At 45.6% G+C, this 22836-nt stretch overlaps 1 protein-coding gene across 1 annotated transcript; it reads right to left on the reverse strand.

The window, feature by feature from the left end:
* Positions 1 to 5719: 5719 nt before the first annotated feature.
* Positions 5720 to 22605, reverse strand: LOC118513724 (clavesin-2-like). Its single transcript, XM_036059866.1, has 3 exons — positions 21692 to 22605; positions 8706 to 9643; positions 5720 to 8589 (listed from the first exon to the last, which is right to left on the reverse strand). The coding sequence occupies exons 2-3, from the start codon at positions 9303 to 9305 to the stop codon at positions 8047 to 8049; spliced, it is 1143 nt and encodes a 380-aa protein (XP_035915759.1). The 5' UTR covers positions 9306 to 9643; positions 21692 to 22605; the 3' UTR covers positions 5720 to 8046.
* Positions 22606 to 22836: the final 231 nt, after the last annotated feature.

Raw genomic sequence — 22836 nt, forward strand, 5'->3', positions numbered from 1 at the left:
CATATGATTAGATGATTAGAACCCGTGCCCTGTCTGCCAGAGTTCACATTAGAACAGTTGGAATTAATTTTCTAAATGTCTGACAGTGTTCGCTTCCCTTTGGTTCGGTTGTTTTGACGCTTCGGGGCAGTCTTCGCTTCCGGCTGGATGAGGCGACAACGCTGGTGCCATATGGGGAGCATCCGGTGCTGTGTGCTCGCGGCATACAAAACGATGGTTCGTCGTTCGGATTCGGATTTTCCTTTGTGCGTTACCTACTCCAAATTAAATAAGACATCATCAAGTTAATGCCTAACTTTAGAGAAGATACAAAAATAAGTTGAATAATAGTCCAGTCCGGTAAAAAGGCCTGCAACGATTCTCCCGTTAGCAACAATCACGGGCAGACAGTTTGGAACCCTTTCCCTCAACCCAACGGCACGGCTCGGTCAGGTTCCGTTGACGTTTGTCGCCGAAGCACCGAGCAGCAGCACGGCACTGACGGTCCAGCGTGACGTTCGTTGGCGAGTGTTAATTAGCATCAATTAGCGTGTGCTTGCCCGGTCTTCTCCCGCTGAAGCTCTTTCCATTTCAGCAACCAAAAAAAAAAAACGGACACACGAACGGGGAAAACAATTTCCGCATCAGAGCAGATTTTTGTGGTTGGAGAGATATCTCTAGGGCACAACAACAGGGTCAGCTTGCGTGATAGTAATTTTGAACATTTCATTCTCATCTCAAATGTAACCCTATCATTTGCCATTTCTACTCGGGCAGATCTGTTTTTTTTTTCTCTCGCGTTGGGTACATATTGACGCTAGTAATAAGAAGAAGAAGAGCACATAGGTGATCTTCCAGCTTACGGGCGTTTTGCGGACGTACATATTGTCTGGTCAATCACATGCGTTTGCTACTCTTATATGTAATAACTACGCTTACCCATTATTTAACGCTCAAAATACGACCATTTTGACGGCAGTGCTTAACGTAACTATACAACAGGCATTTCCGGGCAAGCTTATCAAGTTTGTAAGATTTGACCATGGCCAACATCACATGTGAAGGTGAAGGTAGGTGGAGAGTCTAAGGACTAGGCTTAAGTCAGGGAGATCTTCTCAGGGAGATCTTCTCTTCAACCTAGTGCTAGAGAGAGCCATACGTGACTCTTCTACGAGTCAATCTAGATCCTGGCACACGCTGATGACATAGACGCTCATAGAGGCTCTCCTATGTAGCAGAAGCTTACTAAAGGATCGAGCAAGCAACACTAAACCCCGGGAGGAAGATTCTCAGCAGGATGGTTGGTCATGTAGGATCGTCTACGAGCAGTACGATGATTTCACCATCGTCCGCAATCTCAGCGACTGGTCATGTTATGAGAATGGCACCGAACGACCCAGCCTAAAAAGTCCTTTATGGCCACCAACATGGACAGAGAATGCGTAAGATGGGGTGATGGCGCTGATGCGTCCGCAAGAACGGTCGGAGTTAGTGATATCGATGTGCCCTAAAACGGGTCAAGACCGCCTGGTAATTAAGTAAGTAAATTGGCTTGGATTGGGAGTCTTTGGGAGGCGCTTTCCGCCTGAGAGATATATTCTGATCCGCCTTTCATTCTGAGCCTGATTGTCTGTCTACTGCTCAGACATGCTTCTGTTCGACTGGAGCAGTTGTATACCAATGCTGATCTGGTTCTGATCCAAAGATACTTTTTGGAAGGATTCTGAGAGCTCTATCTTCAAGGTGTAGAAGAACAAGAACACCAGCACCGGACTCATACCAGGCTGCCAGGACTGTCTACATTAGACCCGAAGTCTTTCTTCATGATGAAGATGTTTTTTTTTAAATACAAATTGAAGCAGGTTTTTTGGCTTAAATTGTCGTGTCATTCTCTTCAACAAAAAACCCCCCTTGCTCATATAATTATGCTAAGCACTGTGTAACATCGTCGCCTGCTTCGACCGCCGATTGGAATGACGTTAACGTTGATGCATTACACGTTCCTTGTGGCGCGTAACGCTTAACGACATCATAAGGTACAGTGGTGGTGGGCCGGTTTCGGCCATACAAAACCTGGCACACAGCAAAAGGGCGGCCGGGTAGCATAAAATTACCTTCCACCGCTCCAATTCAAACCGCTCCAAAAACCAAAAACACTGAAAAGAAAACCAAAACCGACAAAAAAAAAACGCTCCAGTCCGCCTTGGCCGGCAGTGAGTATCATTACGTAGTTCGCGCGCATTTCATACGCTTCGGTTGGCGGACATAAACATTGCGGCGGGGTTTTTTGGCTGGTTCTGCTTGCTGTGCCGCTCGTTCGCTTATGTGCGACCGTTTACTGCTGCCCTATTAGGTTGTGTTTTCTTTGTTATTGTTCACTATGTTGCTTCCTCGGCTCTTGTTTTTTTTTCTTTCTTTTCGATTCGCTTCGGCCGGTTTGACTTTCTGGCTTGTTGATTATGTTGATGCCCACCGGTTGTCCACCAGCCCCGACAGATGGTACGTGAAATGTGAACCAAGAACGGCAACCATACTAAAGTATGGTCGAAAGAGGTCGATCCGATCGTACGCCCGAGAACGAAGATCGAACCTCTAGATCGCTTCATTTGTGCCGTCCAAACGGTGAAAGAAGCGAGCAAAAAAAAAGAAAAAAGGGAAAAACATTCCGCCGGGGGGGAAAAGAAAAGGAAAATGGCAAACTGGTGGAAGCGTTTGGCGAAGGCTGGAAAGAGGTCAACACGGTACTTTTTCGCTGACGCTGAACGGGGAACAGCGTCTCGCGGGCGTCGTGGCTGTCGTGGGACTTCGTGGCTCGATACGTCCACTGGAATCGGGTTTCAGCAAGGGATGCCTTTATGAACCGAAGGGAGAAAATGGGTAAAGTGAAAGGAATGGTCCGCGCTCACGCGAACTCCAGGTTCCGGGCCGGTTTCGATCTTGAAGGTCGGTCTTGCCGCTTCACGCGATCTTCGTGATGTATTCTGATCCTAGAATTAAAATTTTACATTCGGAAAACAGTTCGGCCAGGGCCAAGCGTCCAGCAGTTGTGAACCACTTTCGTCCAAGGTTCATCGCTTGTTGCGGCGCAAAGTCTTTTGTTTCGCCCGTTGAAGTCTCCGGCTAGAAATGATTTAATTTTTTCTTTCTTTCATGTTGTTTTCTTCTCAATGTGAGGTGAAAAATGATCTCTTCTTGGTTAAATTTTCCCCCCCCCCTCTCTCCCTTGCCACCTTTCCCCCTTTACAAGCTGTTTACCTTGTCTGAGTCAATAATGTGTCTGATTGAATTTTCATTGCATTTCCCCCTGGCATCAGACCGTGGTACATCTGAGGTGCGCGTGGCTCATCGTTAGCGGATTTTAAATTGTGATTCACGCCCGGTGAAGGAAAAAAACGAGCCGCGCTGTAAACGTAACAAAATTGCTGGCCGGGTAGACTTGGTCCCACTTTCTTTCTTCCCGCTGTGCTTCCGAGATGCCGTCCGATTGCTAAACGTTGCTGTGGGTCGTAAATTCGCAACGGTACAGAGGAAAAACCTGTACACAGGGTGGACATTGCCCTGAGCCGAGTGTGACTCATTAGGTGGGTGCTTTGCAGCTCCCAAAGTGCATTCGGCTGTAACAGGCAAGCGAAGCAAGCGATCGATCGTTAAGATCACCCCATCAGGGTGAAGTGCTGTGGTGTCGGATGGGTTAAATGGGGACGAAATGTTCCACCCACCGGTGCAAAGAGTGCGTTGGCCGGATCGTACATCTTCGGCAGATGGTAATCGCTGCCACCGAGATGGAGATGAATCATCATTCATTAAACTGACTCCTCTCGTTGTTTACTTACATGGCGTGATTTAGAAAACAAAGACATTCATTTCGGATTAGCTTACTGCAAACAGCACACTGTTAATGGTGTATATGTTCCTCTCGAAAAGGGAAGCGAAATTCGAAATTATATATTTTTTTCTTCTGTTTGTTGCTCTGTTCGTTTTACCGTTTAAACTTCGGAGTACATGATTATGTTACAAATGCATTTTTTGATATTATTTTACAAAAAAAAACACAAAACCCTAGCTAGATCTACTCTTACAGTCTAGGAACAACCTTTCATACCCTAGCTTGTCGCGTCGTAATAGGAAACACCAAACTTATGTAAAGCTAATTGAATTGAAATGTTATCATCGAGCTTAATCGGCCGATATAGAGCGGCGATCAATAACTTATTCCCTCCCAACCCGAGTGTGCTTTGTTTTTCTGTTAGTTGCGCATTATAAACATATGGTTTTGGGGGTAGTTTTCCAGATGATTTCACAAGAGAATGCAGCATTTTAGACAAGTGCAGCACATGAAATTGGAATTCAGTTAAACGTACTCAGATAATATCACAAACCGTAGCCCATAATTTCAAATAGTAGATTTTAAAGTGTGAGTGAAGTATGTAAGCTGCTAGTATAAACGTATTTAGTACGAATGACAGCCAAATTGACAGATGTATAGATTGGTTGCTGAGTGGTAAATGATTGTGAATTTGTTAATATTTCCTCATTCTTCTTTAAAGCCAGTACTGGGACTCGATAAAAAATTTAAACAGTTCGAAAAAAATAGAAAGAGAGATATAGAAAGAGAAAGAGAGCCCTTACCACCTTTGTTCGAATCGTTTGCAACTATCATCGCATCGCATTAAGAGCTTCGAATCGTTTGTAGGAATTAAAGCATCTCTCAGTCCAAAACTAATCGCTCACGATTCGATGGTAGCTGATACTGATTCGAACGAATGTGGGAAAAGGGCTCTTTTACACAATTTGAACCCAAGAAATCGATAGAATTCTAACTCGAGCTACCTAAAATGCTGCTACACTTGTGTCAATCAACTGGAAAAAGCCCCATTTTCTGTAAGACGCAGATGTGTGTAATAATTCGTTGAAACCGTAATAGTAAGAAGAGTAAGAAACACAAGCATCCTTTCCTGGTCCTATGACTTCATACGGACGGACTGACCTACTGAAACCACGCGAATGAATATCATTATTATCACTTAAAGTACATTTGCTCATCTTAAGCTAGGCTTCTTACCAATATAATTCTATATCGAAATCTTTACCATCTCACTTTGCCAAACCTGTTGTGGTGCGTGTTTTTGTGGTGTATTTCCCTTTTTTTGTCTCATCGTAAGCTCCCTATAGATAAGGCCACCATGTTTGTTTTATTGCTGCTGCTCTTATTGCTCTTCCACGTAATGTCAACCAAAATTCTTACCCACTAGAGTGTCCTTGTGCGTCCCCACTTGGCTGCCATGGATTTCAGTTTATTCGAGTGGCGTCGTTTTTTTTTTTGCTTCTGAGTAGTATTACGTGTCCACGATCGCGTTTGGCCACAGGCGAAAGAACGACGAAGCGAGAAACCTGTTGTGTTATTCCGTTCCACACGGATCGGGTGAAACCGATGAGTGATTTAAATGGTATTTAACTGTACCAAACCCGAGCTGGAGGGCGGAAAAAAAGCTCTGCAAGCTATCACTGTGTATGTGACTGTATCCTCATTAATTATTTTAAAAGTGTAATAGTTTAACTATCTTTTTAGTATGCGTAAAATGGCTGAAAAGAAACGAAGCCTTTCAATACAAATATTGCTTCTTTTTTCTTCGTTTTCCTCACCCATAATACAATGTTGCTAATTAATGGGGTGCAGAAAATTACTTATCTCACTCTCTCTCTCTCTCTCTCTCTCTCTCTCTCTCTCTCTCTTTCTTGCTCCTTTTAAGCTCTATTCCTCTTTTGCTATGGTCACCATATTAAGGGAAAAATAAAAGCCAGTGACAAACCCGATCGCCGGTAGTTCGACCAGGAACCGGCAGGCCCGTAAAATGTCCCGTTTTGTGTCTCGAGCAGGCGGATGGGCGTAATTATCGTTCCGTGCGAGATGCAATTAAGTGCATTCAGTTGGCACATCTTAGCACGGCGTCGATATAAGTTTTATCTTCCGGAGAAGGCCGTACTAAAAGATCGTTCCTTCTTTTCTTTTGGCCAAGATTGCGTCCAAGAAGGGTTTTTGCTCCACTGAAGGTTTAGCAGCAACTGATTCCCTAAACGCTTTGAAGCAGGCTTGACTTTGACTCGGACTTTGAAAAATCAATCTTCAAGATGTCTTCCAATGGTCGTTGCTGGGACATTGGAGGCAGCATAGAGAAAGCACCAGCTCACTGCACTGGCAATTTAATATGTTAAAGTGAGTCATCATACCCCCTAGTTAGAGTTGATCAAGTGGCAGTTAACAAACCCCACCACAACAACGTACCGACTCGTACGACACGGAGCACGCTAACGGCTGAAACGATTGCACCGTAGAAGGTGGTTGGAAAAATTAAAATATGCATGTACCTCATTTCGCCGAGCAAAAGCACAGGGCCTAATCGTACAACGACGAGTGTTGTGCATTTAATGAAGCGTCGGGGAAAAAATGCTTTACAAGGCCATATGGTGCGTTGCTGCTAAGCGTTAGGTTAAAAGTGTTTATATTCTTGCAAAGTTCTAGTGTGCTCTAACTGCTCGCTGAGAGAGTATAAAATCAAATACACCCGTTACGGGAGCTCGTGGTTCATTAAAGGCTTGCCCTATTCCATCGTTCGCCCTCATTAGACGAAGCCGTCTTGAAAGAGTCGCCAGCAGTAAGTAAGTCACGCGTAGCGGCGACCCTCCCCGACCATACGCGATAAAATGTCTCCCTGCCCACCCGACGTGTCTCCGAAGAAGTCCGTAGGCCTTTCTCCCCTAACCAAACCTAGCACGGGCTCACATTACTGACCGCATTTTGTTTTGTCAGCTTGCGATCGTCATCGCCATGGCTACACGAAGTAAAGTATCGAAGCGGAAATTATCCTCACAACCAACCGCCAACCCAAACCGTCGGCTGGAGCTACTGATGGAAGGACGTCAAGTTGAAGGAGACACCCATTTCCCAAAAAAGGGAGCTGGTAGTTTTGCAGAAATGGACCAACCGTCCACCGCTGTCCTCCATAGAAGGTCGAGCGAGGTGTGCAGTGATTCGACGTAAACAGATACGCACACCTTGCGCACTGCCGTAACCTTGACCATCGGAGGAAGTAGGGAAGTGCGCTTAAGACGGAGACTGAAACTCTGGACGGAAGGTCGTGTACATGTATGTGCCGATGAGTCACGATCGGTTCACGAATTGGGACACGGTTGTCAGGTAAACACCCAGGCTCACGAAAAACAAGTGTGCTCGTGGTAATCAAGACGCTTTGCAGGACATTCACGTTTCTCGGTATGAAGCCGGCGTTAGTTGCGTGCAGGAATGACCGTTTCGTTTGGTACGGTTCAAACGGTAAATGTTGGTGGAAGGATTTTAAATTGAGATCTATTTCTGCTCAAACAAATTTAAAAACAGAACCAAAGAGACCTCCAGAAATTGGTGATTAGGTCCTTCTGAAGTAGTAGCTAAAAGCAAGTAGAGAAAATCCTGGAAATTTTAAGGCTTTTAGGGCAAAATGTGACACAAAACTGATGCTCAGTAACTTCGCAGTACCATAAAAATAGCGATTGCATACTTTGAGGGGCTAAGATTATATCCCAAGTTCCTTTGCGATCGTCCAAAGTACTAAAAAGGAGACAAAGAGTGTCTACAGCGGCTGTAATACCTCACATGATTATGATCATAACAGGACAAAAATGCTTAAGATAACAAAGCAGAGAGAGAGAGAGAGTGAGAGAGAGAGAGGGTGAGAGAACGCGTGAAGTGAGAGGAAAAAATAGCCATGTTACTAAGTAAGCATGACATTTGAGGCTTCAAGCGCCATCTGTTGGGATTTTTGAGTGTGTTCTAAACGAGGATACATCAGCTTGCAGAAATTCCGCATCGGTTCCACTTGTCTTCCTAAACCCACCTCCACCCGATCCAACTCATCCCGTCCTCCATCCTTACCGGTTTGACAGCCGTTACCACCAGGAACGTTTCTGTACCTGATATGAGATCATCATAGCGCAGTGCTGACCACCGTCGGTCATCGAAACGATCCAGTCTTTAGCGGGATACACGCCCACCGTTCTTACCACGCCGCAAGGTCACAAATCACATCCGCCAGCGCCGGTCGTCACGCCGAGCAGGGTGTTCGCTGCCGGATCGTTCGCTTTCGCCGTCAGGACACCGATCTTGACGGCAGCCGCTTTGGTGGCCGCTTTCAGAAATTCGGCCCCATTCGTTGACGATAGCGAGGAAGGTGGTGATGGCGTGCGGGACGGGGCTGGCGAAAGGTCGGCCCCCTTCCGATGGCTGCCGACGGTTGGAACGAACTGGGCTGGTGTTTTGGTGTAGATCTGCGTTTGGCTGAGACAGTACGAGGGTGCCGGTTTGGTGACGGTTTGACTTGATTCCAGCAGCTCGTGGTACCAGTTGAGCGGGTTGAAGGTGGGTCCTTCACCACCGAGCTCGGTTGGCAGGATGTCCCGCGCAACACAATCGTGCAGGGTGGACAGATTGCTGCCGTGCAGTTTTATCCGGTCGCGGGTCTTTTCCTTCAGGAAGGGTCGAATTACGGCTAGGGCTGCCTCGACGTACCACGGTTGGCCGATGAAGTGGATCGCTTTAAATCGTACCGGGAAGCAATCCTAGTAGGCAGGTGGTAGAGAGAGAGAGAGTAGTGACATGAGTTTCCCGTCAGAGGGCGCCACCAGTTAAACGTCAAACAAACCAATAGGAGGGAAACAAAGCCTCCTTAACCTACCTGTAATCCCTCGATCATCAGCTTCAACACCTTCGGATTCAAGTTGGACGACTGCCGGAAGGTGAAGTTGGTCCAGTCCACGATCGCGATAAACCCGTTCGCCTGATTCTGTTTATCCTCCAGCAGCTTCTCAATCGTGAGCAGCATCGCCCGGTACACAGTGACTAGTGAGTAGGACGCATAGTCCCAGTTGGCGGTAAAGAACACCAGCACCTTACGCCCTCTCCGATCCCGGTTCGGCAGCACGCCCGGGAACCCATCCCGCAGCGCGATCTGTATCGTCTCATCCAACACCGACAAACGCTGCAGGATGGCCGCATTCCGCTGCCGGTACGCGTGATAGTTGATGATCAGCTGGAACGCCTCGTTCACGTTAAATTTGCGCGCATACAGAAACCGAAACAGGAACTCATCGTCCTGAAAGCAGGATTTATCCTTCAGTGCATAATCTCTGCTCGCCCCGATCAACTCCTTCAGTGCGATCAGTGCCCGGCTACGGTCGGTCGGTTCGTTCCGATTAAAGCCCAGCTTGAGCTCCGATATGGTCAGATTATGTCGGTACCGATTGTTGGACCACTCGAAGTCACAAATGTCCGACATTTTGTGCGCGTTTCGTTCTGTCCAGGTACAAAGTCGTCTCGTCTCTTTTTGCTCTCGAACTTTGGTCTTTTCGGGAGGCTTCTTAGGGGGAGACACTCCCCTTTTTTTCTCGGTAGTGTGCTCCGTCTGGTTCCGTGTACAGTGACCGGGATTTTAGAATCAGATTAACACCTTCGCGCCGGGTTATTTATCTCATTTTATTTTTATTTCTGTGCCTCGTCTTACTTCTTGGTTGGTTTGTTTGTTGTGCTTATTTCGATCAACCAGCAGACAAAATGAAGCGTAATCCAGCTCTAATGCTTGTGCAAATCCATCGTGAGTCGCTGCTTAAGGGAGCACTGGAAATGGGAAAGAAAGAAAAAAAAAACCAGCAGAACAACATTAATTCCATGTCGGGCGAAATTTACGGCGCCATACTAGGTTTCGTTATCTGCTTTATCGCCAAGAGCTTAGTGCGATAAATAGGAATTGATTTTTATTTTTGGGGGAGAAGAATCAGTTGGAATGGTATAGAAATATTTAAGCGTCAGAATTAGAAATATGCATGTATTGGAATTGTTTTGTGTGTGTACAGTGCGTGAGATAATTATATGAGTAGATGAAAAAAAAAAATCAAGAGATCGATAAAAACAACTCCAATGATGATGATACTGGAACAAAATTATAAAAAAAATTTCGTTTACATTTTTTGCAGAAGTTTTCCATAATAACAACGCAATATAAATTATTTACAACGAATTTGGCAGCAATAACAAGTAGACCTAAGAGCACCAAGTCGTTAGTCCAAGAAGAGAGAAAGACAGTCTGAGAGAGAGAAAGAGAAAGAGTGGAAATCTAATTTAAAATTAAATTTACTTTAAAAGGACTGTTCTGACCGGATGGATTTTTTTATTTAGAGTATGAGAACGCAATTTAAAAAAATGATGCTGGAGATTTTCTTCTTGCCTTTTACTGATAAATCTAATTTTATCTTTATTTTTTGCTTTCAGTTTTGTTAAGAACTATAGTAGTTATATTTTCCATTTTTTACAACAACTTTTATGCAATATATATATTTTTTTACTTCATTTCACGAAGAAGTTGTTCAGTAGTCATATTTTTCTTCATCTTATCTGAGAGGTAATCCCTCGGTATGGCAAGGGAATCCAGCTTCCTGAGCCTTCCTGAGTTACTCTCCTGGTGTGCGAGTGCAACGTACACGCTTGCTCTTCTTCTTCTTCTTTCTAATAGTAACAACCTCTTAGGTCATTTCTGGCTTATTAGACATATAGACACAGTCCCTACTACGGGAGAACGGCCCACATGGGATTTGAATCCCGGATCTGCCGTGTGAAGACCAGCTCAATTACCTTTAAAAAATATTCGATGATGGGTAACTCATGGCTGTATGTTCTATATAGTTATATTAAGAACCTTATTGTGTCTTGTCAGTTTTCTACAGATCTTTTTTTAATTAACCACCCATGTTAGTTTATATGATTTTTTCAAATTGTATATTCTATTTTTAACAACGTTCATAAAGTTATGCTACACACTGTACGAACAGTGCATATAATGTCCAATATTCCCCCATTTGATCTTTGCGAGATCATTTCTCCCTAATCTTGCTAATTCTACCGGACCGGATTGCCAAGAAAATTGAGTCATAAACACAACGTTAGCTTTCTCAAAACCATACCCCAGCGAGAAGGGATGCTGCAATAAAGCTGCCCAGCAAACCGATGTTAGTCATCCGCAAGCAATGTCTTTGTTCGCGAATAGAAATCATTTGCTGGAATAATTGCGGACCATTTGCTTTGTGGGCATCATGCCTTACCGTCGCTTACTTTCCCTATCCAATCCAATGCGCCGACCGAGTGGTTGTGTTTCCTCATCAATATGTCCATTAGCAATAAGGCAGGGCGGGTTGGCAAAGAAAATGGCCTAAGAAACAATACCTTTCTGAAACAAATTTACCCCTTTTTGCTAAAGTGTCGCATTCCATGAGTTGATGGGTGAGATTGCAACTGCACGCTGTCAGTGGATGACATAATATGCAGCAGTGTGCAGAAGAAGGCCTTGTTTTCGCTTGTACTACTGCATGGTAGTGAGAACCTCCAAAGGGCTGGGTGAAACAACAGCCCGTACAAAACCACATAGGTGCCAGGGTGGCCGCATCGTAATGCAACTGTGTGGATTTACTATGGAAAATCGGAGACGTGACGGGTGTACTGAGTGGAATTGAATTTTATAAAACAAAAAAAAAAACACGACTACCCCACTAGGTCGGTAGTTGGTGCATTAAAAATACATTTGCCTTTAATGAGAAAAAGCTCAGCTCGAACAAATTGATGTACACGGGGTCGGCGTTGGGTCGGGTGGGCGCATAAAACGATTCGAATTTGCGTAGCGCTGGCAAAAATCAATTCCACCCCAAACGCCACCCGAACGGGGTCGGTCGGAGAGTAATCAGTGTAAATTATTCGCAGAACAGTGCAGAGGTGAGATAAATGTGTGCACCCAACAGCGCAAAAAAAGCAAAAGGTTTAAATTGAATCGAGCTTTTTTACCTCCGAACACTTGAAGGGCACAGTCTCCACAGTAATCTATTTTAATTCGGTGGCTCAAGAAACGAAAACGCAAGGTGCAAGAATGATAACGCAAAAAAGATGGTCGTTTGTTTTGTCGCAAATGCAACCAAGACGAGCCACCCGGACAAAGTTTGATCGATAGCGGTGGGGCAAGGCAAGTGTTTAAAGTTTTCTGCAGTCGTGCGAACAGCAAAGTGATGTAGAAGGTGGAAATGGGGGTACAGATTATCAGTCAACAGCTGCAATTGCAGGTAGAGTTGGGAATGCAGTTTGGAATAAAATTTAGTACTTTCAAATTGCTTTTGCTCATAGCATTTCAAATTCTTATTTTAACCAAAAAGGGCAAAAAGGCACTCGAATGAAATGAAAATAATTTTGTTATCAATTTAAAAGAATGTATATTGAAACCATGAACCATGAAAAAATTATAGAAAGCACCTGAAGTGCTAAGCAGTATAAGCAATTAAAATATGCTCTAAAATTTATTATGCATTAAATAGAATAAATGATCGCTATGGGATACTCTACTTACTGAAAGGAGTAGAAAAGAAAGCGAGTTGAAAGCTATTATTTGGGTCCGATCATATCCCGATAAAGACGAGCCGATGGTCTAGTGACAGCGGCTTCCTATACTAACTCAGAGAATCCGGTATCGAATCCCAACCCAGATTAGTTAGTAGTCACAAGGACGCAGGAACTTTTCATGTACTTGGGTGTTAAATCAAGTCAAGGTAATTGAAATTGCAGACCCAAGGTTCTCAAGGTAGTAGTGTGAAAGAGAGAGAAGTAGAAGAAGACGAGAAGACATCATCCGGGATTAAAGTCCCGCCCTTTGTTTGTACGGATCAACAGACAAAAATTGTCTCATAACCTATGTGAAATTTTACAAGCTACAGCTTTTTTTTTCTATTTAGCATCAACACCACTTAAAAACAAAATCGCCCAATTTAAAAGCTCTTGTGAGGTGCGTAAAATGGCACTCCAGTAAAAGCAATCCGTAAATCACCTGCGTCGCAATCCAAGCCGAGGGTGCACAAGACTCGCCAGTGCGTAGGAGACTAAAACAACACTTTAGCTCACACCTTTCCGGTTACGGGGCACACACACACACACAGACACACAGCAATACGCGATTCGAGGTCTGAATCGCGCTCATTGTACTGTCGCCACTGCGACTAGCAAATGAGATCATCAGCATACGAAGCGAGCGGCTAGCATGTGCGGAGTGTGCAGTAAAATGTGAAGATAAAATTATTACTCTGTTTTTTTCTTTCTCACACACACATTTGCCACCACTTGGTGTCAGGTTTAGACAGAGAAAATTTAAACACTCAATGTAACGCCAAACCCCCTATGTTCGCTTATCGTCCACCCCTAGGGGAGGGGTTGATTTTCATCCGGCATCGATTTGCATTTGGATTGCTTTTTAATGAGCAACTCCTCCACTCGTGTCATATGCGTGCGATGCTTGCGAAGAAGAAAGCTCCCATCACGGATGGTGACTCATCATCATCGTCATCCGATTTCGATTTTCGTTCGTCTAGCTGGCTTTGGGCGCTTTTACTTTGAGGGTGTGTGTCGATGTGGATGAATCACTGCAACAACAAGCCAGCTCCAAAGCGCAAGTGCACCCACCTCCTAGTACGGAAGCAGGTTCAAACATGGATAAAGAGGAACTTCCCGAAACGGACCCGAGCCAGTGAAACTTTGCGTCTATTTTGCTGCAGTTGTTTACGTACGTACGTACGTACGTGTTCTTCCCTTGTCTACGGTGGATATTCCATACCGGTAGGCAGGTTTCGTCGTCCGCACAGGACTGGGTGGCCATAATTGATGGCAGAATGTCTGGTTCATTCCAAAGCAGGCGGGTTTGCAGGGTTTCTCAGGCCAGAAACGATGTTTGATTCGAGGTGATAACATTTGATGTACTCTGTCCAATTGAATTAAACAATTGTAGGGTTTGTTTGAACAAGGCTCATGTTCGTTAATTTTTGTAAAAATATTCTCAAAAAATTATAATAAAAGCGTAAGTCTAACGAGTGCTATATCATCATCAATATTTTCTAGACATTCCTTCAATTTAGTTAAACCAGCACACATTTGTGTGTGTTGATCTGATAAATTGTGGCGGTCGGATTGCCGAGGCGATAACGACGCCGGTCTTCACACGGCGAGACCGGGGCTCAAATCCCATCCTAACCGCCTCCCCGTACGCAGGGCTGACTACTTTGCTACGGGTAAAATCAAGTCACAGAAAGCCAGAAATGGCAGGCCAAGACCTCTCGAGGTTGTAGTGCCAATCAAGAAGAAGAAGAAGATCTGATAAATTTATTAGAATAATTTGAAAAAAAAATCTTGTCATACAGAAAATTTCACTAATGAATAGTAGAATGTTTCAAATTCGCTGTGGAACACTGCAATCAGCTATGGATTTTCTGCCGAATCTAGTGGATCAACCCTGTAAAACTATTAAATGCACCACGCCTTATCATTCAAATTCAAACACCTCATCCCCTAATTGTTGGCAAGATTCCATTATATGATTGCAAAGTACCACCGTGAACGAGCAACTTTGCTCTTTTCATATGAAACATTGACATTGTACGCATTTAGGAATTTTCTGTTTTTTCTCCTTATTTGGCTTTAACTTCGAGAGGTTTGTCTGGTTACCCTTAACAAGCCCTTCAGACCCGTAGCGCCATGTTGTTTACCTATAATGAATGAGACCTGCAGACCTTTGCTACATTTACTGGGAAACCCCTGCTTTTCTGTATTTGCAACGCAATGTGCAGTGACCATGTAATTGCTACCATTAAGCGTGGGGGTTTTTATACATGAACCAATCCATTCCTGGATGATCTATGTGAGGTGGTGAGTGAGGGCTTATTCTAATGGGTTTGGTTTGTTTGATTTACCAGACAAAAGAAAAACAAACGGATCAATAAACCCACTCTTAGCCTATAATTTGCACACACAAAATAAAAACTCAAATCTCGACCGAACCCCGATTGCACCATCGATTGCACGATTGTTGGCCAACAGCCAACAGCCAACCCATATTCCATATGATGTACGATGATGAACGATACGATTGACAGATGGCTACTCGCTACACTCGCCTCGAAATGCAGCAGGCCAACCCCTTCCATACCCGAGGAGGAAACAAATGCCAGCTCTACTTCCCCGATTTGGATTCATGCTGTCCATCGAACTTTGAATTTCACTTTCCTGTTTAAGCTTAAATGGGTCGGTTTTCCACACACCCGTTCGGAAACCCAGCTGGACAGTTTCAACTCCGCCAATCGTTACGGTTGGTTACGTTTTTCATTCCCGCCGAATTTGAATCCGATCGCTTTGTGCGACTCGCGCGTGCTAAGCTCCCTAGAAGGTGACCGAAAAACCTCAATAAAATTACACTAAACCTCGACCGACTCAAAGCTCGGTCGAAAAGATTAGCTCCCAAATTAGTGTCGCTCCACTAGCAGCAGAGGCAGCGTCAGAGAAAAGCGACAGTATGCGACACCGCAACGAACCTTATTAACGCCACTGTCTCGATCTGACGGTCTCGAGACACAACAAAAAGGGGACGATTAAATGTTTTCCCCAATGGTAGCTCTAAATCGCGCCGCTAGCCAAGCCAGCCGGACAATCGGCAATTTACGTGCCATTAGGGTGGGAAAGCCTTTTCGGATTTTTTCTTCCCCCGAAGAAAAGACACAAAAAGGGATGGATGGCCGTTTCGTGCCATTCGTGCTGCGTGGAGAAAAAGCACAAACTCACGCACGCAAATGCTTTCGGGGCGGAAGTGCATTCGATGCAGGCACGACCGTTATGCAAGGCTACTTGCTCTCCACGTTGCAACAAATCTTCACTCCACCTGCCGCGATAGTGCAGCTGAGTAAACATCCGCCCTAGGAGAGATTTCGTAATTGCAATTGTGCAGCATTCACCCCTTTTTATGGTCAAGCCAAGCCTCCGAAGGCAATCAATCAGATTTTTTTTTCCTGCATCAAAGTTTCAAATCTATTTCCGATCAATTTTCATTGCAGCACTTTCTTCCGTTTTTCCCACCTTGAGCTATAGGTTGTGATGAAAGCGCATGTTTATCTAGCCCCCATACTGATAAGATTAGAAGTCCGTTCGATTAGGGGAACGCTAGGTCTATTTGTAATATATTTATCTTTCATGTCACTTTTCTTCCAGCTGACGGTGATTTTTTTTTTTTTTTGCTAGGAACAGCTTGTCGTTTATCACTTCCCAACAGGTGTTTGCAAGGTGAGGAAATAGTTGCACCCAACCTGTGAGCCATACAGGGCTGGACCGATATCTAGTAGATAAGAAAGTTTTAAGCGGAATATGTTGACCAACAGCGGACTTTGTGGTTAGGTGAGCAACGCTCAAAAAAATCTGCTTAAAAATGGCTTATAAGTATTTAAAATTTAAAAAAATAAGCTTATTTGATGCGGATATTGCATACTTTCAGGCGCTTTTTACTCCCTCGGGCGAATTACTCCTGTATGGTATGCAATTCGCACTACAAAATGTAGAGGTTTTTGCTGTAAATTTTAAATAAGAAATAAATCAATCAATCGACAACACCTAAGACGCAGCATCAATTATTTCTCCACGCGGTGGCGTCTGTGTGACGGCGCGCAAAACTGTCGTCCTTGAAGGTGTTCCACTGTTGCTACTGCCCTCCTAGCACCTCACTCGCTTGCCAATCAATTATCACACGCTGGATGATTACGGTAGGTACTTTGTCAACACGGCTGTAACAAACCGGTTTTGTGGTAAAGTTCTAGCGCACAGAAGTGGCTTTGTAACGGCTTTCCGGTGGTACGTGGTGCAGCGCTGTGGAATGCTGTGTGCACCTGCACCTGCATTAGGACGCCTCTAATCAAGATCGTACGCACGGTAGACTGATCCGCGCGTGTGCCTGCTCTGGTGAATGACTATTCCACCGACGTGGATTAGCCCGTGGATAGTAAACCGTGATCAGAGTATGCACAGCGCCAGAGCGCCACCGTCTGGAGCCAGCTCGAGTCGAGACTGGGATGTCTGGCTGTTGAGAAGGAGCGAAAGGCGTGCTAACCGGCGTGTCAGGCCGGTCAAAAAGCCCACACATGCGAGCGTGTGGGTCGGATGGATTGGCATTCTGCTGCAATTGTGCATTAAAAGGTTGTCCAACGCTGCGTAGGACGGGGCTAGCCCTCTCACACTCTAGTCTGATAATCTGAGTTCTGGTGCCGATCGGCACAGCTTCAGGCCAGTGACTGGGAGCTGCCATTCCAACACCTACTCTCACCGACCAGGTCATGGACTTACGGACAGCGCACAAAGTTCTTCGAATTCGCACTCCGGGTTAAAGGTTTAAGTGAGCCATACTTTGAGCTATGTCTCCTTGCGGATCTCGCGGTCACTTGTTTTATTGCGAAAGATCGTACCTAGCGTTGTGCTTCCAATTAAAGTTCGCCAACACGTTACCCGATCCGACGGGCATCCGATCAAGGTTACCGCGCGTACTGAAGCCATGAGGCAGAACGTCTCACGAGAACGTAATGATGATGATTCATTTCAACGAGCAGGGTGCTACTGTACGGTACGGTTCGGGGTCAATTAGAGATCTCACGAGAAAATGGCACACACACACGCAGTCAGAGAGGCTGAGACTCAGACACACCCGGTCCAAGGTCTTTGTGTCGCGAGTTGCGCGAACAAAGAGCATCCGCGCGGCGCGGGCATGACTCGGTAGAAGCGCCGCACGATGAACAATTCTGAATCGATCGTCGAGGTAACGCACAGCAGAACCACCGGTTCTTGGTAGTGTGACAGATTCTAGACAACCGCAGAGCTTGTTTACTTTGGTCGTTGGTCGTTGGTCGTTTGCAGTGAAACCTTACGGAGTTCCCTCTGGTCCCCCACGTGTGCGGTCGCGGCTCACATTTCCAGTTAATGAGCAGGGAGATGTACCCCACGTTCCAAGTACCATAAACCGACCCGGGATGCAATCTCACCCTGATCAAGGTCATAGATCCCGGGTAGTTTTGGTGAGTTTGTTTGCGGGGAAGCTTAAGAAAGCACACACAACCCCAACCCATTGTACTTAACGCAAGCGCGGCTTAATTGATCCTCATGGTAATACGATAACGAGCTCCGGGGAGCAAACCGGGATTAAGCGAGCCACCAAGAACTGCGAAGAGTAATTACACACCTAACGCGAGACGGGGCACAAATGCGGAACCAACCTACACATCAAACCGATTCCATTCCGATTTGTGGCGAGTTATCAGTTCCACCGGATCGATCGTTCCAGCCATCGATCAGGGGGAGATCGTGGCCGACAGCCGAGAATTGCCAGAGGTGCAAGTCAGCATGACCGCTGTACAAGGCCAGGTTCTCACACGAGTATCAAATGGCCGAGAACCGTGCTCGGTTCAATACTTCCAAGCGCAATTGAAGTTCTTTGGCTTCTAGGTGGAGCCACTAGAACCGAGCGTCTGTGGTTTATTTATAGCAAACCTCGCCAAGTTGCGCGCAATTATTCCGAAGCCTCGATTAGATAGGAATTTTTGGAATCTATCCAGCGCCGGTCCGTGATTGATGGCGGATTTTCTCTCACAGCATTGGAGGAAATGGAACATGTGCAGGCTGCACACCGATCCGATTGCGTAACACGCGCACATTTGCCACCGGGGTTGATTGAGCCCGGTCAGTAGAGCATGCAGCACGTTGCACAAGCCGCTTACCCAACGGTGATTCATACCACAGTTTGCTGTGGCGGTGAAGTGGAAGCCTCACAAACGAAGCTTATTCAGGTGATGAAATCATGGAAGCGTTCAATCTCACGATGATAAAAGGCGCTCTATGGCAGGACTCCGAAAAAGCGGAGTCTGAGTTCCCCAAAAACGAGTGGAAGCCAGCTCAGTAGATTGTGGTTTGGGAAACGATAAACAAAACACCTTACTGTGGCGACGTGCTGTCGTCCGGTGGGAATTTGCCATTATGCAGGCGACGGTCAAGGTCTCTCGTTGGACGATGGAAGGTTTAGCATTACCAGCTGGACAATGCCAGCCCGGTGAGCTCATGGAACATTAGACCCGATAACCTTGGTGGATTAAATGGAGGTAACGGAAGGCTTTTTGCTTTTGGAGATATCTTGTCTTCCATGAGCATCAGAGGGTGTCTTTTCAATGGAGTAAATTGCACCACCTCGTCAGCATCCCTCACTAATTAATCTCATCAACTTGGCACGCTCACCCATTCTCCGGAAGCTGTCGAGTTTTTATTACGCCTGCTCCAGATTACAGAACGCTCAAACACCTCTCATTACCTGGACCTGGACGGCAGGAGTCCTAATTAAAGTCCATCCCTCCCCCCGGTTTCTTCTTCTTCTCAGTCCCCAACGGATCCTCAACCTGTGTAAATATGCAGATTTCTCTCTCGTTATCGGGACAGCTATGGTGAGGCGGGCGTCATGCAATGTCTTACGCTCCTGTGGCTGTCGCTGTTTTTCTTCCTCGTTAAACATCCTGGTGCCCTAATTCCCCCGTAAGTAGGCTACGTACAGGGCTACAGAAAAGGAGGACAATCTTATGCGCCACTGCGTGCCATTATAACCTTCCGTTTGCCAGTGGAAACAACAGCGCACACACACACACACACGAAAAAAGGGCTCCAACAACAGGGCGGCATGCGAGTTTGTTTCCCGGAAGAATTTATGTACACGCTCGTGTCCAAAACGTTGAGGCGACTGTGGGCGTTTGAATGGCGAAAGCCCCGGCCCAGAGTTTCGTGGGGTGGTAGATGTGGGCGCCAACTATCCTTCCCAACGCCCAACACGCCAGCTTCCGATCGATTTATGCTTTTTTTCTGGAACGATTTCAAGAGCGCCCATGTGGTGTTGGGCCATTATTTCACCACATTTGCTATTTCTGTATATTATGTTTCATTAACTTCCCATTCCCAAGCTGCTGCCATTCCATTAACAACTCAGCCGGCGATGATGTCCTGAAAGATAGTAGAGACAGTTCTAGAAAAATAAATTATCAAACACGATAGGCTGTCCGGGGCGAAAGCCGGCAGACTTCTTGAAGATTTCTTATCGCCAAAAAGGAGGCTCTTCCGCCAGCGAAGTCTTCTGCGATGGGAAAACCTGTTTTCCCTTTTTTTTGCCTCGAGAAGACATCACAAGGTGGACATGAAGATTCGCAAAGAATGCCGAAAATGCTTCGGGCAACAACGGTTAGGTTTTTGCGGACGGTACCTCTGACAATCACCCGGCAGGTCCTCGGCTGTCACAGGTTCGCCGAAAATGGCGCACGATCGCGTTTGATCATTTTCGGAACGATCGACTGTGTGTGTGCGTGTGTGTGTGTGGAAGGGTAGAACACCCTTCCAGAACTCACCGACGCAATTATTTTCGCTTCCTTTACCCACAATAAGAAATCGAGCCCCAAAAAAACAAGTTCCATCCCCTTAGTGGTGTCCATGTAGTGGTGGTTGCGTTGCGTGAAACGATCACATTGTGAGACTCGAGGTTTTTTTATGCTTCCCTTTCAACAGAGCTAAAGCTTATTATTGACAAACGAACAGATCTCCACAAACACACACACAATAAGAGCGAGACGCGTCCAAAATGGTTCCGCAGCTTCCCGCGGGCGCTGAGTTGAACAAACCGCGGCGACAGACAAACTTGCCTGTGTATTGGAAGCGCTTGCTGAAACGATCGTGATCGTGTGTTCGTATGTTGCGTGTCTTTGTTGTTGGCTTATTCTGGGCCCGTTGGGGGGGGGGGGATTTTTTGTTCAACTACCCCGAGAGAAGGTCGAGGTCGTCGTGTGCATTCACTTCATTCATCTATGCCTCTGGAACTCGTTCGTGAGGCTAAATCAGAATTTTCCTCTTCTTGTCCGTTGCTTGTTTCTTCCATTTGGATACAAGATGGATGGTAAAACAGCTTCTTCTTGGACACACATTTCGTGTTGACATCAGACGCCAGAATTAGAAAGCTTCGCTTGATATGTATCTGCTTTACAAGGAGAACTGAGACTGTATTGGAGTATTTGAAGCCTCAGTGGCGTGGACTCTGTCTTAAGGTAACGAATTCGGAAGATACAAAGCAATTTGAACTCGCCAGACTTCAGTGAGCTGATCATGTCACGAGAATGGCACCGGACGACCTAATCGGTAAAAGTTTTCTAGACCGTTGAAAGGAACCTGTGGATATTTTATTAGTAGGCGACGACGCTGGATCAACTCCAAAGATTTTCTCTCAGTAAGCCATGTTCGCCGGTTGTGAGGGCTGGCCTACCTTTGACTGGGAGCATCTCTACCACTACGCCGCCGAGTTGCCCTAGCAACCCCTCTGTCAACTATTATTTTAAACCGCAAGTCTGCCGGTGGAGTAAAAAAACGACGAATGGCAAAACACTCAACTCAACTGTTTCTTTCACCTGTTTTGTTCATGCATAAAATTGACTCACACACAAATGTCACATACGGTCGTCTATCGTGGGCACCAGCAAAAAAAAACACCAAATAAGAGCCTCACCATTTCGCCTCGCTTTAAGGGGTCTGTTTCGTTTTTGTTTTTGTGTGTGTTTCGGTGAGCTTCATCAAATTCCTTGGTGGATAATTTCCAGATAAAGGTTCCTTCATTAAACTTTTACACAAACGTCAAACATACGTGTTCGCATCGGAGTGAGTGAGGTAGAGTCTAGGGTTTCCAGTTTTTCCTGGACAAAGCAACGGCGGGTTTGACGCGTGTTAAAAGCATGTACTGTATAAGTTGATACTATTTGTAAGCTGTCTAATTACCTTGCTGGCAGCGGCCGTGTTGGGGAGTTGAGTGCGTTTATGCAATCGTTTCCCCCACCAAGCTCCAGGGACAGTGAGCAGAGGGTACAACGTGTGCAAGCGCAACGTGCCGCAAAACAGGTGGTGGCGCACTAGTAGCTGGAACAATGATGGCTCACATACACTACACTTTTTCCCGCCAACCCACAACTACTACACGCACTACTCACACGTGTGCAACCTACACCAGCAGTACACGGCCGGTTCTCATGATTTGGTGTAAAGGCGTGGAAAACTAACTATGGCCGTACCTGCCGTGCTTATCACAACCGGCGGAGGTTAGTGAATAATGTCAAATTGATTGCTAGATTGGTTGAAGCTTCCGAAGCTTTGTAAATCTATTTCAGGCAAATGCATGTGCATGACGTTCCACGCCGGATGTAAATAATGTTGTTGTTCCCCGTTCGTTATTTATTCAATGCACGTACAACATCACAACGCACAAACGAAATACGCAATAGGTTTTTCTTTTCTTTCTTCCGCTTTGCTGTGCGTAGTAATAATCGAATCAATTATGCTGGTGCTATCTCAATTATTAAAGCACACTTGAACACTTTCGTGAACGAACACACTTTTCACGATCATTCATATTTCTAATCCAAATTCACACACCGCTCACATATGTTTTCACGTTTTCACATCCACCTGGATTTCAACATACAAATCACCCCCGCGGCACTGCAGGTTTATCGTTGTGGAAAATGTGTTGTCAACGACGTTCTAATCGAACTTTACGCGAGTACACACACGCCTTCGCCGATGCGCTTGCGATGGAAAAGGCGATTTTTTGCTCAACGGACTGGAAAACGTGACTGGCACACGAACTGCCACTACCATTCGGTTCGGATGCTTCTCGGAAACTAAAGGAAACTAAAGGTGTGTGGGCTCGTATAGGGGTGCTACCGGCGAGACCGGTCTCGCGATGGAGACGCTCTCTCTCTCGCGCGCGTTGAGAAGCAGATGCCACGCTCTCGCAAGAGAGGACGCGTGTTCGCTCACAATAAAATCAATCAGATATCCTTTTTGTAGATATTATTTTACACCCAGAAGCTGAGAAATCTATTTTTTCCAATAAAATCCCTTTGAAAATGCATTTTTTTAATTAT

This window comes from Anopheles stephensi, chromosome 3, assembly GCF_013141755.1.
Source record: "Anopheles stephensi strain Indian chromosome 3, UCI_ANSTEP_V1.0, whole genome shotgun sequence".
Lineage (NCBI taxonomy): Eukaryota > Metazoa > Arthropoda > Insecta > Diptera > Culicidae > Anopheles > Anopheles stephensi.

Bases quoted from the DNA above. Each gene is read 5' to 3' on its own strand.
- LOC118513724 (XM_036059866.1), bottom strand. From the start codon at position 9,305: ATGTCGGACATTTGTGACTTCGAGTGGTCCAACAATCGGTACCGACAT. The intron at 8,590-8,705 runs GTAGGTTAAGGA...CCTGCCTACTAG, and splicing joins TGATGATCGAGGGATTACAG to GATTGCTTCCCGGTACGATT.